The sequence below is a fragment of the Echinops telfairi genome, unplaced genomic scaffold (genome assembly GCF_000313985.2).
Source record: "Echinops telfairi isolate 266 unplaced genomic scaffold, ASM31398v2 ScPeMD7_7424;HRSCAF=8462, whole genome shotgun sequence".
Lineage (NCBI taxonomy): Eukaryota > Metazoa > Chordata > Mammalia > Afrosoricida > Tenrecidae > Echinops > Echinops telfairi.
The window spans coordinates 48,835,550-48,853,916 of NW_022111324.1; the positions used below are offsets into that span (position 1 = coordinate 48,835,550).

Consider the following 18,367-nt stretch of genomic DNA (forward strand, 5'->3'; position numbering starts at 1 on the left):
TGACCAGAGAGAATCTCCCCAGGTGATGCCACTGGGTACACTAACTCAGAGAGAATTACTCTGAGGGAAAATATGCTACTATGAAATCTTCCAGGTTTGGGGGGGTACCCCTTACCTCCACCTATTCTTGACTCTCTTCTGTGCTTTTGATTTTTTGTTTTAAGCGTTTTCTGGTGGTTTGGAAGGACGTTTACTGAGCAAATTAGTTTCCAATTCAACAATGTATACATATTTTCTGCTCTTTTTGATTGAGCATTTTCTCTGTTTTACTTTGTTGGTGGTGGTAGTAGTTTTTGTATGTTTTCCTGTTATGAAATCTAGGATAGATAAATCTATAGAGACAGGAACTGGATTAATGGTTTCTTGGGAGTAGGGTAGGAGAGGTTGGGAAGCGAATACCAATGAGTATAAGAAGGAAGAAAATGTTCTAAAACTGATTTTGGTGGTGATTATACAACTCTAAATATGACTGAACTATTAGATTCTATATTATGTGAATTATATGCCAATAAAACTCTTAAAATTATCCCTATTATTTTCCGTGTTCCCAATTCAAAAATTTAAATAAAACTTATTGAATGTAAATCTATGTAAAACTCAAACCAAGTTTATAATATTAATATCTATTTTAAGTTTAATTCAAAACAGAGAAGCCAATCCTCAGACTATGAAGAGTGACGGTACTTGAAAGATGTCATAATTATTGTTGTTAGAAACCATTGAGTCTCAGCTTCAATTCATAATAACTTTACGTATAAGAGAGAAAAATGTTTCTTGAGCCTGCACCGTCTTTACAATAGTTATGTTTGAGCCAATGTTACAAACCTCTTAGAAATAAATTGCACTTCTTTTCTAAAAAAGGAGGATCCCATCATGGGAGTGATTCTCTTGTGTTAGACACATCATGGGAGAATCCTGACCTAGCCAAGTTGACACAAAACTTAATTTATCACAAGCGGTGTGGCCTACTCAGATAGGTTGACTCTGTAGAAGATAGCCAGGCCCCTTTTTGCTGGTTCGGATTCTGCATCTGATTCATTGAATGGCCATATTGGCTTCTGACCCTGGGAGCTATTCATGACCTGTCAGTGTCTATTAACCTTGAATTTATTTGACTCGACAACCACAAGCTTGACTTTCTGACCTTGGGTTTAGCTGTCTCTTCCCGCTTCCTGGTTCATCTTCCTGCTTCAGATTCATCAGCCCTGGTAGCTCCATGAGTCAGGAAAAGCCACAAGCTTAAAATCTGATGCACAGACTTGAACCAGCCTCTTCTGCAACTGTCTAAGCTACTTTCCTGATATAAAAATTCTTTCTGTAGACATAGGCTGCTGGCTTTGGTTCTTAGAGAATTCTGCCTGACCACTCATCAACGTAACAGCACGCTCCCCACCTTACTGAGCTTCTCCTTTCCATGCAGCCTTCTTGCTTGCCTCTTCCTGCCTTTTGAGCTTTGTTTGTAGGCAAATGTTATCCTTTGGTTTCACATGGTTGTTCTGGGCCACCTCACAAGTGTTGTTTACTTTGTAGGTCCATTGCCTGGCTGAAAGCTGGTCTCCAGGAGCAATTCAGTTCTAGGTCTGAATGGTGTCTAAGGGTCAGGGGTCCCACTAATATTTGTCAGACTATGAAATGTGATTTATTTTTAAGATTTAAAATTCTGTTCTACATTTTTCTCCCATTCTACTGTGATCCCGAGCAGAGCAGTTGGTAGCAGGATAGCCATGCACCATCTAGTTCTTCAGGCTACTGGAGGCTGCTGTTTCAGTGGTCTAAACAGTCTATTAGTGGTCTAAATAGTCTATTTGGACTGTTTCCTTGAATTAAAAAAATTTTTTTTTCTTTATTCCTCTTTGTTCTGGACGAGAATAGACCAATGATCCTAAACCCTCAAGTTTGTGTAACTTAGTCCCTGTATGATCTATCTTGGATATATTTGCAGCACATAGTTGGTCAAGCCTCTCTACGCTCATAGCTAGACTCTCTTACACTATCCTGCATCTGGTTGGCTTACATATCTACCTATGTATCCAGGCATCCATTGTGCGTTTTGCTGTTATGTAATAGTATTTACCATCGTTGCCTTTTGCTGTTAATAACGATTCACTTCTCTGCCTAATTTTAATTCAATAGTTTTGCATTTTTATTCTCTTAGAGAGCTCTACAAAGCCTCTGCTCTCGAAGCCAAAATACACGTGACATCCTAAAAGGTTCTGGCAATTATTTACTTGAGACAGAATTTCATTGAGAGTTCAAAGTCGGGGTGAGGAAGGGAGAGTCTGGCATTGTGCCCTAGGGCTAGATCACTTTAACCAGTGAAGCTGAGTCCAACTCATGGAGGCCTGAGTGTGCCACAGTAGAAATGATCTCCACTGGTTTTCGAATGGCCGATTTGTTGGAAGTAAATCTTCTAAGAGGCCTCTGAGCGGACCTGAACCTGCAACCTTTTGGTTAGCAAGGGTGCATGCTAATTGTTTGCACCACCCAGGGACTTTGAGATAGTTTATTCCCTTGTTACAAATAAAATGGTAAATCCTTCCACCCACCACATAGAATCCCATGTCTACGCGGGGGACGGGATCTCCATGTGTACTACTCTGAGCTTTCATAGGATAGCCTAACCAGCTGCCCCTCTCCTCCACAGCTCTAGGCTTTTACTATCTGTCCCCTCAATGTCCCTATCTTTTTCCTCCTTGGGAGAGACTAAGGAAAACTGAGCTAAGATAATTCCCATCAATAACTGACTGGTTGAATAAATTGGAATATCGCTTTGCAATGAAATTGGAGCTGTGAAGAATATGTAAGCCTATAAGCACTGCAAGAAGGCCTGGTGATGCAGTGGTTAAGTGCTGGGCAGTTAACCAAAAGGTCAGCTGTCTGCTGTTTGAATCGATCAGATCAGCCCCTCTGTAGGAGAAAGATGTGGCAGTCCGCTGTTAGAAAGATTTACAACCTGAAGACCCTATGTGCAGATCTACCATCTCCTCCAGGATCGCTGTAAGTCAGAATCGACTTGACAGCAATGGGTTTATACGTACTGTTTTGCCACACAAAGCTCCACAGCGTTGTTTTTACTTATCTTCTCCTGCTGTCATCGAGAGGCCAGAAGTGAGTCGCATCAACACACAGACATTTAGTTTTCTCACAGGAGGCCAGCAGTCTGAATTTCAGGCTCTGCTGGCTCTAGGGGGAAGGCCTCTCTCTCTTGGCTCTGGAGGAAGAACTTCTTCTCTGTCAACTCCTGTTTCCCAGCTGTCTTTCTGTGGCAGGGCATCTCTCTCCTCCTGTCTCTGTTTCTCTTATGCTTATTTCATCTCTTTTATCTCTTAAAAGTTATTGACTGGAGATACAGCCTACACCAATGAAGTCTCAATAACCTAGCAAATGCACTCATTCCCAAACGGGATTATAATCATAAACAGAGAGGTGGAGATTTACAACGTATTTGGGGGGTGGGTCTAATTCAATCCATCACTACATCGTTTCCATTTTAAAATTAGACCAAGGGTCTGTCAAAGTTTAATTGGCAGCTTTTTTTTCCTTGTAAAATAATGGGGCATCTTATAATCAATGATCTGTTAGATTTGATTACTCAGTAAAAAAGGTAAGCATGTGTTTACTAATCTGTAGTGAACACCTTGTTTATGGGTCCTCGGCCCTGGATTTGGTGAAATACAATGTAACTATCAAGTACACATAGCATGACTCTCAGGTCAGGGCTGCAGTTTAAAAAGCTCTCTTAAAATGAAAACGCTTAAGTGCTGAGTTTACCACTGTCCACCGTTGAGCCAATTTACGGTGCCCTTATAACGGAGTAAGGGTTCCGGGGCTATCAATCTGAATTCGGAAGATTTCCTCAGCCTTCTCTCTTGGAGCGGCTGGTAGGTTTGAACCACTGACTTGTTGGCTAGCAGCCCAGTGCCTAACACACCGTGCACCTATAAAAAGCTCACTGCCAGCTGAGCTGATTCCAATCCCGAGCCACTCCATACGACCGAACAGAATCGCCCCTTTGGGTTTCTGGGGGTGGGACTGTTTGCAGAAGCACAACGCCCATCTATCTCCCCTGACCGTGTTCCTTTCAGGTTACTAGGCACCTGCTTCTGAGGCCTGGTTGACATGGCAATCACAGGTCATTGTCCTGTAAAAGTGGGAGTGGGCCAAGAATTCTAATGTTGAGGCTTCTCACCTTGAAGGAGCTAAAATCCCAAGTGCGAGGTAGGACCCTTCGGACTAGATCGATGCTCTTCGCTCCTGTGTCAAGCTGACAGCTAACCGCACACGCCCGAGAGGGGAAAAGGTGCCTGGCGTCCTGTAGGGTCGCTCTGAGTCCGAAATGACTCAATCGCAATGGGTTTTTATAGTTTATCATCCTGTATCCTTTCCAGGAAGCTAACTCAATCTCCAATCCGGGTGAAGTAAAACGTTGCCACTTAGGTAAATTTTTCGGAGTCACTAACCCAGGGGATCTTGGACTCCAACTACAGCCGTGTGATATGTATACTTACATTCGAAAAACAGGATAGACGAGTATGCTACATTTAGAGGTTATATGAACTTTAAACAACCACTTATGTGTATTTATAATCAGGAAAAAAATTTAAAACATCCCAATGAAGCATTATAAGATAATGTTTTTTTAAAATTCCCTCTCCTCGCCCTTCACGAAATTTCTAATGAGCATGAACTACTTTCCCAGTACAGATATTTGTTTTTAAGAACTAAACGACATCCCCGGCTGCCTAATATTAGTTCTTCAAATAAACATAAATGTACACATCCTTCAACACCGCCTGGGAAACGTAGAAATTTATACTCGGGTTTCGACATTTTTTTTTTAATTTAGCTAACGCATTCGTTAGAATAAACTCAACGCCTACCATCGGGTCGATGATAGTTCTGGCGGCTCTCACCTTTGTTATCTCGTCTAATTTTAAAAAGGACTTTTTGGAAAGGTAGCTCCAAGAAACCGGGAACTTGCATTCCCGGCAGACGAAGGGAGCCCGGGGCGTAGCGCCTCCCCTCTCACGTGACCCTGTGACCGGAGGACGCCGCTCACGCACGGCCTCGCAGCGGGAACTACATCTCCCAGAAGCCCCGCGCTTTTGCGTCGTGCTGGCACTCCGACCGGCTGGGCCTTCGAGCCAAGCCCGTCGCCGGGCGCCATCTTTGACGCTGGCAGTCTGGGATTTGTGCTGGTGTTGCTGAGAGGACGGCGGGTGGCCGCGGCGCAGAAAGAAGAAAGACGTGGCAGCCAGCGGGAGCCGGGGATCGTGTCGTCGGTTCGGTAAAGTTCTGTTCTCTGGTAACTAGTCCCGTTTATTAATTCCCGGGTGGCTTGGGGCCGGGGAGGTGGGGAGAGGGCGAGGGGAGTGGCAGCGGCCTCCCCTCGCCCCTGGGTCGCGGCCTAGCCCGGGAAGTCAGAGTGCGGGTCTTTGGGCCCCGCTGCAACGACCCCCTCTCCCCACCTCCCGGCGGCTGCGCTCGCTCGCCGGGCGCGCGGAGAGCCTCGGGCTCCCGCTCACTCTTCTCATCCACCCTGCCCCCACCCCACTCCCCCGGCGCCTGCTCCTTTCCCAACCTACCGCCCTCTTCCCCTCCCCCACATCCGGTGTAGAGAAACTTGGAGCCCCGAGCACCCTCCGGAGGCACCCTGTTCGCCCGACTCCCGGAGAGACAACTGACACGAGACTGCTTGCTTCGGGGCAACAGTTTCGCTGGTTGTGGACCCCCGACCTCCCACCCCTTTATCCCCCCCCTCCCCTCCCCCCGCTGCCGGGAGCTGAATTTACCTACTCTCGTTCCTCTCCAGGATCCCACTACTTTGGAGCTTTTTCTCAAATTCCACATCCCGAAAGCCACCGACCTCATTCCGGTACTCTACACCCCTTCCCCACCCTAATTACAGTCCCGCCCTCAGCCCTCACCTTCGGAGTCCAGCGCTGCAGGGACACTTCCGCCCTCCTTGTAGGATTGATGAACCCCTAATGAAGAGCACGCCCCCAAACTCCCCTAGTCGGTGCGGAATCTTCCCGGGGAAGACTTGTATGGTTCGCAGCGGCCAGACCTTGGCTCAGGACTTTGAGGAAAGGAGGCTGTGGACCTAGTGCTAGAGATGCTTTTTAGGGTAACTGTATGTAGGTATTGGGGGAAGGGGAGGGAACGGCCCCCCAGCAGTGGAAGTAGTGTAAAGCCCTTATTTCATTTTTTGCTGCTCGCATAGAGTTCAAATTGTGAGTTACTCATTTACCGCCCGTGAAGCTGCTCCAGTCTAAAAATGTCTGGATACTAAAACTGGATTAACTCTTGATGCAAACAGTAAATTTAAAATTACGGTTTGTAACCCGATTTTTATCATTTTAGTTTCAGGGCTTTTTTTTCTCCCCCTTAAGTCCCAGCCACCCACGTTTTTTAAAAAGGCAGATTGCTTTTAAGTAAAGCTGAAAGGGCTCAGCTAGCATTTGCTGTTCGTGACCAGTATGTGGAGTCTGCTCTAACTTGCCAGAACTAACTTTTTACCGGGTGTATTGGCTAATCACAGCCCTAAATGGTGAATGTTAAATGATGCACTGTTTTTGTCTGAATGAAATTTCCTGAAATATTTAATTTCAGAAGTAAGGGGAAATCAGAGCTGCTGTCACTAGGCATGTAAAGTACACATGGAAAGAGTTGAAGGCAGATACAGTTCTTGATGAAACAGAAAAAGCCTAGTCTTAGGATTTGGAAAACCCAGCTTCTAGCTGCTGCTGACCAACCTGATGACTCTGGGGGAGTGGGCCTCCATTCTTTTTCTATAACATGAAGAGGTTGGACTGTTTGAATGCTTCAGAACTCAGAGAGTTGGAAGGGAGCTTGAAGCCCTCTAAGAAAGAGTTTGGGAATGTTCTTCACTGCTGTCACTTTTCTTCCAAAAATAGCCTGGCTTGGAAGTCATTGGTCCGGAGGGAACTTGACTCCCCATAGGAATTGGAGAAAAGGTAACCTAAGTAGAGAGGAACAGCTGTATTTCTGCTTGAGTAGGAGACCCACGACAAGATTCTGGGACAGGTTTTGGAGGCGTAAAGAGAATGAGTGTATGTACCTTAAGTGTACCAGTTTCCTCACTGTCTCCTGGCAGAAGATGCAGCGCTTTTAGTGGAGCTGGGATTCTGGGATGTGTTCCTATTAATTCTAATACTGAAGAAGAAGATGTGGTAGAGGGAAAGATGGTAGCTGACGGAGTGGATAAAGAGGCAAAACTACCCTCTAAAAAGAAGAGAAAGAAGGGTTTGCGAATTAAAGGAAAACGCCGCCGGAAAAAATTGCTCCTTGCGAAAAAATTTAGCAAGGATTTAGGACCTGGGAGGCCCAGCGTAGATGCTCCTACTTTGTTAGCTTCTGGTGCCCATGAACAGGATGAAGAAAGTCTTTTTGAAGGCAACATAGAAAAACAGATCTACCTGCCTAGTACCAGAGCCAAGACCTCGATTGTGTGGCATTTCTTTCATGTTGACCCCCAGTACACCTGGCGAGCTATTTGCAACCTCTGTGAAAAAAGTGTCAGCCGGGGTAAACCTGGCAGCCATCTTGGCACCTCTACCCTTCAGCGGCATCTGCAGGCCAGGCACTCACCTCACTGGACCAGGGCCAACAAGTATGGAGTCACTAGTGGGGAGGATGAATTTTCCTTGGATGTGCCTTTATCTCCCTCTTCCCCTGGAAGCAATGGAAGCTTCGAATATATCCCTACTGACCCTTTAGATGATAATAGAATGAGTAAGAAACATGATAAATCAGCATCTGATGCCCTGAGGGCAGAGCGAGGGCGGTTTCTCATCAAAAGTAACATTGTCAAGCATGCCTTAATTCCTGGCACAAGAGCCAAGACATCTGCAGTTTGGAATTTTTTCTACACTGATCCTCAGCACATCTCAAGAGCTGTGTGTAATATATGTAAACGAAGTGTGAGCCGGGGTCGACCAGGATCCCACTTGGGGACATCAACACTTCAACGACACCTCCAGGCCACACATCCAATCCACTGGGCTGTTGCCAACAAAGACAGCGGTGCTGTTGGAGATGGATTAGATGACGCCGAGGCTGAGCGACGTGATCTCTTGAGTGATCCTCTGCATGGAGACAAGTCTACAGGCAGCCACAATTTAACAGCTGAGGATCTCAGTGACTCTGATTCAGATGACCCTCCTGCATTAGAAGTTGAGAATAGAAGATCTGAGAGTCCCATAGCTGCTGGGGAGCATGACAATTTAATGAATGCACAGGAGAGGAAAAGAACATACTGTGAAAATCCAGTCTCAAGTCAAATTAGTCAAGCAATTATTCAGATGATTGTAGAGGACATGCATCCTTACAACTACTTCTCAACCCCAGCCTTTCAGAGGTTCATGCAGATTGTGGCCCCGGACTATAGGTTGCCTTCAGAGACCTACTTCTTCACTAAGGCTGTACCTCGGTTATATGATTCGGTCAGAGAAAAAATTTTCTTAACTTTGGAGAATGTACAAAGCCAAAAGATCCATCTAACTGTTGACCTATGGACCCATGACCCAACCACCGATTATTTCATTGTGACTGTACACTGGGTCTCATTGGAAACAGTACCTTCTAATGACAGCAGGATCTCAAATTTGAGAAGATGGGCAGTGCTATGTGTGACAGGTTTGGCCAAAGACTCTTTGATAACCAACGTTTTACAAGAATTAAATGACCAGATTGGTCTGTGGCTTTCTCCAAATTTTCTCATCCCTAGCTTGATTGTAGCTGACAATTCCTCTAGTGTGGTACATGCAATCAAAGATGGTGGTTTCACCCATGTCCCGTGCTTCCTGCATTGTTTAAATACAGTCATTCAGGACTTCTTCAGTGAGCACAAAAGCATTGAGAATATGTTAGTAGCTGCTAGAAAAACCTGCCATCATTTCAGTCATTCAGTCAAAGCTCGTCAAATATTGCAGGAGTTCCAAAATGACCACCAACTTCCATGGAAGAATTTGAAGCAGGATGAAAGTGGCCATTGGGTTTCTACCTTTTATATGTTAAGGTGGCTTTTGGACCATTGCTACTCGGTTCACCATAGTCTTGGCAGAGCCAGTGGAGTTGTGCTCACCTCCCTTCAGTGGACTCTAATGACTTACGTTTGTGATATCCTTAAGCCATTTGAGGAGGCTACGCAGAAAGTGAGTGTGAAGACCACAGGCTTGAATCAGGTGCTACCCTTAATACATCATCTACTTCTTTCCCTGCAGAAACTCAGAGAAGATTTTCAAGTTCGAGGTATTGCCCAAGCCCTCAATCTGGTAGACAGTTTGTCTCTGAAACTTGAAACCGACAGCCTACTGAGTGCCATGCTCAAATCCAAACCCTGTATCTTGGCTACTTTGTTAGACCCTTGCTTTAAAAACAGTTTGGAAGACTTTTTTCCTCAAGGTGCTGATTTAGAAACTTATAAGCAAATCCTTGCAGAAGAGGTTTGTAGCTACATGGAATCGTCACCAGAGGTCTGCCATATTGCAACTTCAGAAGTTTCTGGTCCCTCCACAACAAGTGGAGCGGATTCCTTTACCTCGTCGCTAAAAGAAGGTCCCTCCAGTTCAGGCTCCATTAGTAGTTCACCTGCAGATACTGTTGCCATAGGGAGCAAAGGCTTCATGTTCCCTTCTGCACTAGCAGTAGTGGATGAGTACTTCAGAGAGGAGTATTCAGAAGTCTCAGGAGACGATGACCCTTTGCTTTACTGGCAGAAGAAAGTGAGCATATGGCCAGCTCTGACCCATGTTGCTATTCAGTACCTGAGCTGCCCCATGTGTAGTTGGCAATCCGAATGTATCTTTACTGCAAATAGCCACTTTCATCCCAAGCAGATCATGAGCTTGGACTTTGACAATATAGAACAGCTGATGTTCCTGAAAATGAACTTGAAAAATGTTAACTATGATTATTCCACATTGGTTCTGAGTTGGGATCCTGAGAATGAAGTGGCTCAAGGCAATGAAAAAGAAATAATATCTTAATTCCTTTTTCCATTTAAAATGAGCAATTTTTTGCTATCTTACTGTGTCCTAATTGCTATAGTTATATATAGTCATACTAATTAATCTATAAACAAATAATCTGGGGGAACCTGAAAACAACAGAAAAGGGCTGAAAATTCCTCAGAAGCAAGATAATTTTGGTAAAATGGAGATTACAGATTTCATAGTAGAAATTCTATTTAGCTGGTGCTTGAAATTTCGTGTATCAGTTGAGGGAGAAAAGATAAATTTTTATTTTAACTGGGGAAAAAAAATAGTGCAGCATTGAAAGGCCTTACACTTCTTTCTGGCTGTTAGATTGACCTAGTAGTGATTGGTTTGAAGTGAAAATTTCCCCCAATGTGGGGAGTGTGGTGGTTGTGCACCAATAGGGTGAGAGTCAGACACACTCAGCTGCTAACAGAAAGGTCGGTGGTTTGAACCCACCAGCTGCTCCAAAGGAGAAAGAGGTGGCAGTCTAATCCCATGAGGATGACAGCCGTGGGAACCAACCCAGCGGGGCAGTTCCACTCTGTTCTGTAGGGCCACCGAGTGGGAATTGACTTGACAATGGGTGTGTTTGTTTTTATTTTTTAAAACATGCTTACCTACAACTTGGCAAAAACAAATCCCATGAAAGTGTTTTATATTTGGAAATTTCTAAATGCCTCCTCATACTGGTCAGTTTTGTAATTTCAATTTAGTGTGATAGAGTTACCCCGTGTATTTAGGATTGGATCGGTATAAAACTGGGAAACATTTAGAAAACAGTAAGAAAATGGGTTTTTATTCTTTGAGTTGCCTTTTTATAATCTTGATGCAATAGAGTACGATTATATAGTTGTATAATTCTTGGGTAAATTACATAATATCAAGCTTATAAAAGATGGGAAAAACTGGGAACTGCAATGTTAAATGCCATGATGCCCTTTACAAACCCAGTATGCATCTCTCAGAGAATATTTCTCTAATTTGAAGTGATCTTAAACATCCTTTTTTTTTTTTTGAATTGAATGACCCGTTACACTAACTGAGGTATCTTTGAGATTGTTTTGGCCTCTGTATTCTTAACCAAAACAAAGCAGTCCGTGTTCGCATATGTTAGGAACCAGCGCCTCACTGGTGAAGTGAGGGAATGGACCCCAGTGAGCTCTAAGGTCACTTGCCACTCACTCCCTTATGTATGTCTCATCGAGCGAGTGGGAAGCCAGGAAAAAATGCTGACTTTTAGTAAAGTCGTATTAAAAGTTTCAGACTGAATTAACTAATGTAAGATCCCAATTTTTCCTTTTTTTCATTTTAGATTTGGGGATATTCCCTGCCCAAAAAATTCCTGGAAAATTGACTAGTATTAAGTGTGAGTAAAAGGTGTCCACTTTTTAACATTTTTGATTTTAGTTTTGTCTTGGATAGTATTGGGCAAGATTTAGCCTAGAAATTATGTAGTATTCGTTACTTGAGAATCAAAATTGCTTTGTTACTGGGCTGGTTTCAAATTTTAGAACTCATTTTATGTATCAAAATAGTTTTTTTTTTCTTTTTGTTTGCTTTTTGAAATTCTAAAATGGTAATTGTACCATTGTGAAATGCAATTTTAGCTCCAGAAGTTTACCCTTGAGTAGTTGGAAGTAAACGGATGATTGATTACGTCTTTAGCTGTAGCCATTAGTAATACAGAATTAGGAAGGAGGCTGCAGAAGTAAGCCTTTGTAGGGCCATTGTTGAATGCCATTGTCAGTGACGTTGGTGTTCGTATAAAAGGAAAAATCCTCCCTTAGAGAAATGTTCAGTGTCCCAGTGCCAGTTCAGGATGGCTGTAATGCTGCTCTGCCTTCTACCACTTGCTGCGCCTTTCTCTAGTCACTCGGTAACTATACGTTGCTACCTTTTTTAGTTAACACTCCCTGAAGATGGTATTGATGATAATAGACATACATGTTATACACATTCATATTATGTTTAAGGATTTCCCTGCATCTTTGTTTTGTTGGCTGGGCAAAATTTGATAGACAAGTGAGTTCACTATTTTTATAATGAACCCAATTCTAAAGGCTTTTAATAGTGCATTTTGAAAGGGAAACATACCCAAGTATTTTATTTCTACACATTTGTGTATATGTGACTGTATAAGCCAGTTAGTATCTGTGTATATATACTATATACATAAAACACTATATTTTTACATACCAGTATGCTTTTATTATACAGATAATAAAGATGGGGGAAGGTTTCTGTTTTTTTTTTCTTAATAGGTGAAGAAATCTTGAAGACAGAAATTGGATCTTAATGCATTTTGGTGTTTTTGGTTTTTTAAATTTTTTTTTCTCTTTTTCTCTTTTCTTTTTAAAATAAATTGTTCGACTACCGAAGAAGGATTTTTAAACATTTTTTAAAATAACTTTTTGACTCTTGAGTTCATTTTTAAATGAACTTTTGTGCTTTGTTTTTTGTTGTTTTGCTTTTTGTTTTTGTTTTTGAGGAGATAACTAACCCCAGCTGTCTCCAGTCTGACAAAGGTTATTCGAATGGACTTTATCTCCCAGTAGTTTGGAGATGTTTTAGAAGCACGTCCTGTGTTTGAATTGTGGCTGAGAGGTTTCCTTGGCAATGTGAGAAGGAAAATTCTTTCTGCCTCATTATTATTAATTCATGGATTGAGTGTTGGTTCGACCTACAGGAGTAATAGATTGGAACTCAGTGAAGACCCAGACGTTCCTGTTGAGATCAGCCAGCTAATGTAAGTGTGGCAATGTGGTGGTGTTTTTTCCCTTCCTCAACAGAGTGTACAGTTATGTAATTTAAGGCATAATTTCCTTGGATTATTAAGAAACCCAGAGGCCATCGTCAAAATATGTTTACCAACTTTTAGTTTTTGGACAAAGCATCTTTTTGAATGTGTGTGTCATAATGCATGCCTGTTATTTTTTTTTTAAGTCTGCAAAAACTCAAAACCAAACTGCCATTAAGCCATTCCAAAAGTCACAGGTAAGGTGAAAAATCCCTCTAATGCCATCTCCCCAGAGAAAATGCCCTTAATAGTTTATCAGGCCAGAGTTCTAAGTCCGAGCACATAGCTCTTCTTAAAATCACAACCTGGTGTCCCATTGTGGAGGTGCCATGATTTAGCATCTCCCTCATGCATAGATGCTTGGAGTTTTGCCATTAAAAGGAAAACTCTGACAGCTCTTCCTGTGGACATCCCTAGTAACGTGCTTTTAAGAGCTGGTTCTTACCTGTGTGTTTGTAGAATTGTCAGTTATTAGTCTCTAACAGACTGTGCCAATCTATTAAACCACTGTGAAGGTGTTTTGTTTGTTTGTTTGTTTTTCAATTTATAAAAGCTTTTGTGTCACTGATATTTGGCCATGTTGAATAAATCTTTTGCTGTTCGGGTGTTTTTTATTGTAGTGCCTCAGATCTATCAGTTTTTTATTGATGAGGTTTGATAGTATTTTATTGTTAACGCTGGTAAAGAAGGATTTTCACTCTAAACTTGGAAACAAACAGAACCTTGCATTTTGTCTCGGACCTGGATGATTATGTTTTTTATATTTGAAATGTTCCTTAAATATTCTAGTTAAGAAGGCATCACTGCTCTTCCTTTCACAGGCATGGTAGACATTGTCAAATATGACTTGCCTGTTGACTGAGCCCAATTACACATTCAGAATCTTTAGTGTGTTGTTGGATGTCAAGTTATTTTCAACTCCTAGCCACCCCATGTGACCCAGTAGAAAGGCCCTTCAGGGTTTCCTAAGCTGACTGCTAGGTTCTCCCCTGGAGTTGCTGAGTGGGTTTGAACTGTGCTTAACCTACCACACCAGGACACCTTTTCTTCTTCCTGCCATGGAGCCAATTCCATCTCTGACCCCATAGGGCAGGGTGGAACTGCTCCTGGGGGTTTCTGAGAATGTAACTCTTTATGGGCATAGAAAGCCCTATCTTTCTCCCAAGGAACTGGTGGTTTTGAACCACTGACCTTGGAGTTAGCAGCCTAATTCATAACCACTATGCCACCAGGGTTCTTATCTCTTTTCCTAGTAGAGTGGATTTTGACTTGAATGTCATTCCCTACATGGATCATTTTTAGAGAGAAATTGCATCTTTTAAACCTCCATTTACATCTCCATTGACCCAGGTCTTTTGTGCATTGGTCACTTTGTCTTCAAATGGGTCTTATACACTTCTTAAATGTCTGTCTTTGCATATGAATCGTTTTATTGTGAATGGGGCTCTTTAGTTGTCATGTGAATAGTTGCTGACATAGGAAATAGTATTACTGAGTTTGTATACTTAACTACTATCTAGCCACTAATATTATTTTCTGTATTTTTTAGTCAACTTTATATTGTCTAGTTGGCAAGCATATAATCTGCATAAATGGATCTTTTTTTCCTTTTTTGTCACATCTTGCTTCAAAAAGTTAGTGGAAAAATTCCATTATCGTTTTTTCTTTTTATTCAGTTTCCCCATGGACTTTGAAGCCACCTCATGTGGGTGTGTATGTTTCTTACTGCCTTTTAGACTCTCTCAAACTACAGATAGTAAAGATGGTGTTTCTTGCTTTTCCTTTTTCCCCTCAAGCCCACTTGCTTCTAGTGTTTTACTGGGTTGCATGCACTGATGGCGGCTTCTGATTAAGGGCTCTTAGTCTAAGAAAGTTCCTCCTCATTTCTTAGGTTTTAATTTTTTTTTTAAATCAGGAGTGCATGGTATATTGTAGAGTTATTCTCCCCAACCCGTGCGACCCCCAAGCCCTCTACGATTTTCCCTGTAAAAAAAATAACACAAACCCCCATCTCACCCTTTTTTTCCTAGCTTATCCTTCTTTAGAATCTGAAGATGACCATAAGGCCTCTGTTATTAACATAATGAATTAGTAGACTATAATGTTAAACCATTCTTAGCCTTCGAGGAATGTGTGTGTGTGTGTGTGTGTTTATGTGATGTGACGATGTACTGCTGATTTGGTGTGCTAATGTTTTATTTAGGATTTTTCATCTGTACCATAAGTCACACGTCGTTAGCAAGTTTAAAGCTTTTTAAAAAGCAGGAAAATTTGTTTTTCAGTCCTTTTCCCCACATAGACACCCTTGAGGAATTATTTTCAAAACTACATGGAATACGTTGATTTAGATACATTTTGTGTCTGAAATTTTCTTCCTTGTCCTGAGCTGACCTTGAGATTGCATAATTATCTTTTACAGAAGTTCAGGTGGAAATCTAATGATCAAGGTTAAAACTCTCTTTCTGTGTAGTCAATCTGCTTTTTCCTAAAGGTCTGTACTATTGGAATTCAAACAGTTCCCCTGTATCCATGTACTATAGTAGAGATAGCTCTTTGGAAAATTTCAGCCATGGACATCTTTAATTTTAAGGCTCAAGCCTGTCCAGTATTGAGAAATTCACTTACGTTGCTTCTTTTATTACTACCTCTATCAGTACCATCACTTCATTTTAGAATTTCCATTGTAGTCTCCTGGATCTGTTTCCATGCCATATGCCTTTTCCCATATTTACATTTCTTTCTGGGTTTTTGCTTTGCATTCTGGGAGGTGTCCTATCAATGATACCTAATCATACATTGCTTTAATTTTTTTTGATATTTACTTTGCTGTTGATTGCCTCTACTAAAATCGCTCTTTTTAATATTTTTTGTTTTGGTTTTAAAAAATTGATTATTAATTGGGAGTTAATACATTCATTGTTCCATAGTTCGATCATGTCATGCAGAATTAATTGTACAATTGCCACCACAATCAGTTTCTAAACATTCTTTTTCTTCCTGGACTGCTTAGCATTGTCTCCCTTTTATTTTATTCCACCATCACCACCACTGTACCCACCATACCCCCAAGCCCTTATTCTGCTTGCTTTTCCTGTAGATTCATCATTCCTGGGTTTCATATACCAAAACACATGAAAACACAACTTCATGAGGGTGACCTCCAGTGACATCATACTTCCGAGGTACACCGTAATGTGAACAAAGCAAAAATACAGAAAATGTTGAAAACCCTGTCAGATCCAGCATGCATCAGAGGGGGGACCAATAGACAAAAGTATTATCTGTTCGAGTCAGATTTGTGCCTTTGGTCTTCTGTGCTCGTCTCCAGTGCACTCTGTCTAGTGACCACTGGCTTCCCATCAACTGTGGACAGAAGGAGTTCACCAGAGGCTCATTTCCTATGTAGTTCCCATGTGGCAGGAGATTAGATCATTGTTTTTTTTTTCTTTTTCCATTTAAGCTATTTGTTCACACTCTTTATCCTGTAGTGTTGTGTTCATTTATATCAATGCTATATCCTTCTGAAAGTATGCATTATATTAAATTTGTTTTTTCCTCTTTCCATACATTAACTTAGGGTTGGGAAGGGAAAGTACTATCAGATTTTTATCCCTCTACTTTCAAATAGCTATCTTCTGTTGAAAGTGATCAGGATTTTCTTGGCAATTTAGATATTTATTCTTCCCTCTTAAAATTTAAGAAGCAATTTATTGGGTTTCTATATGGAGTGGCAGTGAGTCCCAATAATGTTTAAAATTCTAATTTCTATAAAGGTTTTCTTGAATAACAAACAATCCATTTTCTCCCTTAGTACAACTACAAGAACCCAACATACAGCATTCATAAAGGGACTCTTCTGTTGGACAGAAAGGGTGTGCCCATCTATTCCACAGTCTGTCAACACTCCTACCTGGGAGGGTTACTGAATCTAACTGGAGAAGAATTGCCACCATTCAGTTCTTGCTGGTTTCTTTCTTAGCTGCCGTTTGTTGTTTGGTCATGATGTTGGAGCTTCCTCAAAACCAGCAAGTTTTCAACGATGCTTTTTCCGGCTGTTAGTTTCAGGTGTGAAATTAATGTTCGGTCCCAGTTTTGTCCTTTACACCACCACCACCCCCAAAAATTAGTGTAACATTTTTCTTTTGATCATATTAGTACATCTCTTTGTTGCATATACCCCCCAAAATACCAGAATTTTGTTTCAAAGCTATGCATTATTTTTTTTTTTTTTTTACACAAAGCAACCTTATCATCTTCAAATTACTCTCCAGTACACTTAATAAATTTGTCAAATCTGCAATTCCATTCTTGGAAACATTTTTCTTTTTTTTTTTTTTTTAATTTTATTTTTTGGGAAACATTTTTCAAACTCAACTGTTTAGATGGCTGACAGCATCTCCCTCATTTTTTTTCTTCTTTTTTTTTCTCCCTCATTTTTTTCTTCATCTCTTCTGTGTCTTCAAATTGCTGTCCTATCATGTCCCTCTTTATTTGCTGAAGCAAAAAGAAGTCACAGGTAGCCAAGATCAGGTGAATAAGGTGTGTGGGGCATTAGAGGCATGTTGGTTTTTGCCAAAAACTGGTGCACTGAGATGGCTGTGTGAGCAGGTGCATTGTTGTGGTGGCAAAATCAGTCTCCCTTCTACCACAAATCAGGCCTTTTTAAAAATCACACACTGGTAAGCAATCTTCAGAACCTCTAAATCAGGGGTCCTCAAACTTTTTAAACAGGGGCCAGTTCACTGTCCCTCAGGCCCGTTGGAGGACCGGACTATAGTTTAAAAAAACCAAATCCCTATGCACACTGCACACATCTTATTTTGAGGTAAAAAACAAATGGGGCAAAAACACCCAGTGAGCCGGATAAATGCCCTCGGTGGGCTGCATGTGGCCCGCGGGCGGTAGTTTGAGGACGCCTGTTCTAAATAGAAAGCTTGATTAACAGTCTGACCTGGTAGAATGAACTCCAAATGCAGGTTTGGTACCAATCAACATTTCACCTTTTTGAAATGAGAAAACCGCTGGTACACTTGAGTTTTTCCCATAGTGCTGTCCTTGTAAGCTGTGTTCAACATCACAACAGTTTCTATGGCATTTTTCCTGAGCAGGAAACAAAATTTCACAGCTGCACGCTGTGAATCGGTCATCACAAAAAAATGAGGATCAAGTGAAACAGCTTTTTAAAACAAAAATTATTTTTTAATCATTTTATTAGGGGCTCATACAACTCATCTCAATCCATACATACATCAATTGTGTAAAGCACATTTGTACATTCATTGCCTGCATCATTCTCAAAACATTTGCTCTCCGCTTAAGCCCCCGGCATCAGGTCCTCATTTTTTTCCCCTCCCTCCCTGCTCCCCTCTCCCTCATGAATCCTTGATAATTTATGTTATTCTTTTGTCATATCTTGCCCTGTCCGATATCTCCTTTCACTCACTTTTCTGTTGTCCATCCCCCAGGGAGGAGGTCACATGTAGATCCTTGTAATCGGTTCCTCCTTTCCAACCCACCCTCCCTCTACTCTGACAGTATTGCCACTCTCACCGCTGGTCCTGAAGGGATC

General features: G+C 41.7%; 2 protein-coding genes across 6 annotated transcripts in view; both read left to right on the forward strand.

Moving 5' to 3' along the window:
- The first annotated feature begins 5,211 nt into the window (after positions 1 to 5,211).
- ZC3H11A (zinc finger CCCH-type containing 11A) overlaps positions 5,212 to 18,367 on the forward strand; it is a 50,066-nt gene continuing 36,910 nt past the window's right edge. The window contains exons 1-2 of one of the 5 annotated variants that reach the window (XM_004699824.4): positions 5,212 to 5,305; positions 12,688 to 12,747. The gene's annotated coding sequence lies outside the window, so the exon portion shown is untranslated. Of the gene's footprint in view, positions 5,306 to 5,856; positions 5,876 to 11,327; positions 11,368 to 12,420; positions 12,748 to 18,367 lie in introns of those variants that run through there. The other 4 variants (XM_045298018.1, XM_045298017.1, XM_045298016.1 and 1 more) reach the window with 4 other exon arrangements.
- On the forward strand, positions 5,882 to 12,378 carry ZBED6 (zinc finger BED-type containing 6). The gene has a single exon (XM_004699823.3). It carries the CDS (start codon positions 7,068 to 7,070, stop codon positions 10,008 to 10,010), a length of 2,943 nt encoding a protein of 980 aa, XP_004699880.1. The 5' UTR covers positions 5,882 to 7,067; the 3' UTR covers positions 10,011 to 12,378.

What these genes read in the sequence shown, in the direction of transcription:
- ZBED6 (XM_004699823.3), top strand. Translation starts at nt 7,068, where the DNA reads ATGAGTGTATGTACCTTAAGTGTACCAGTTTCCTCACTGTCTCCTGGC.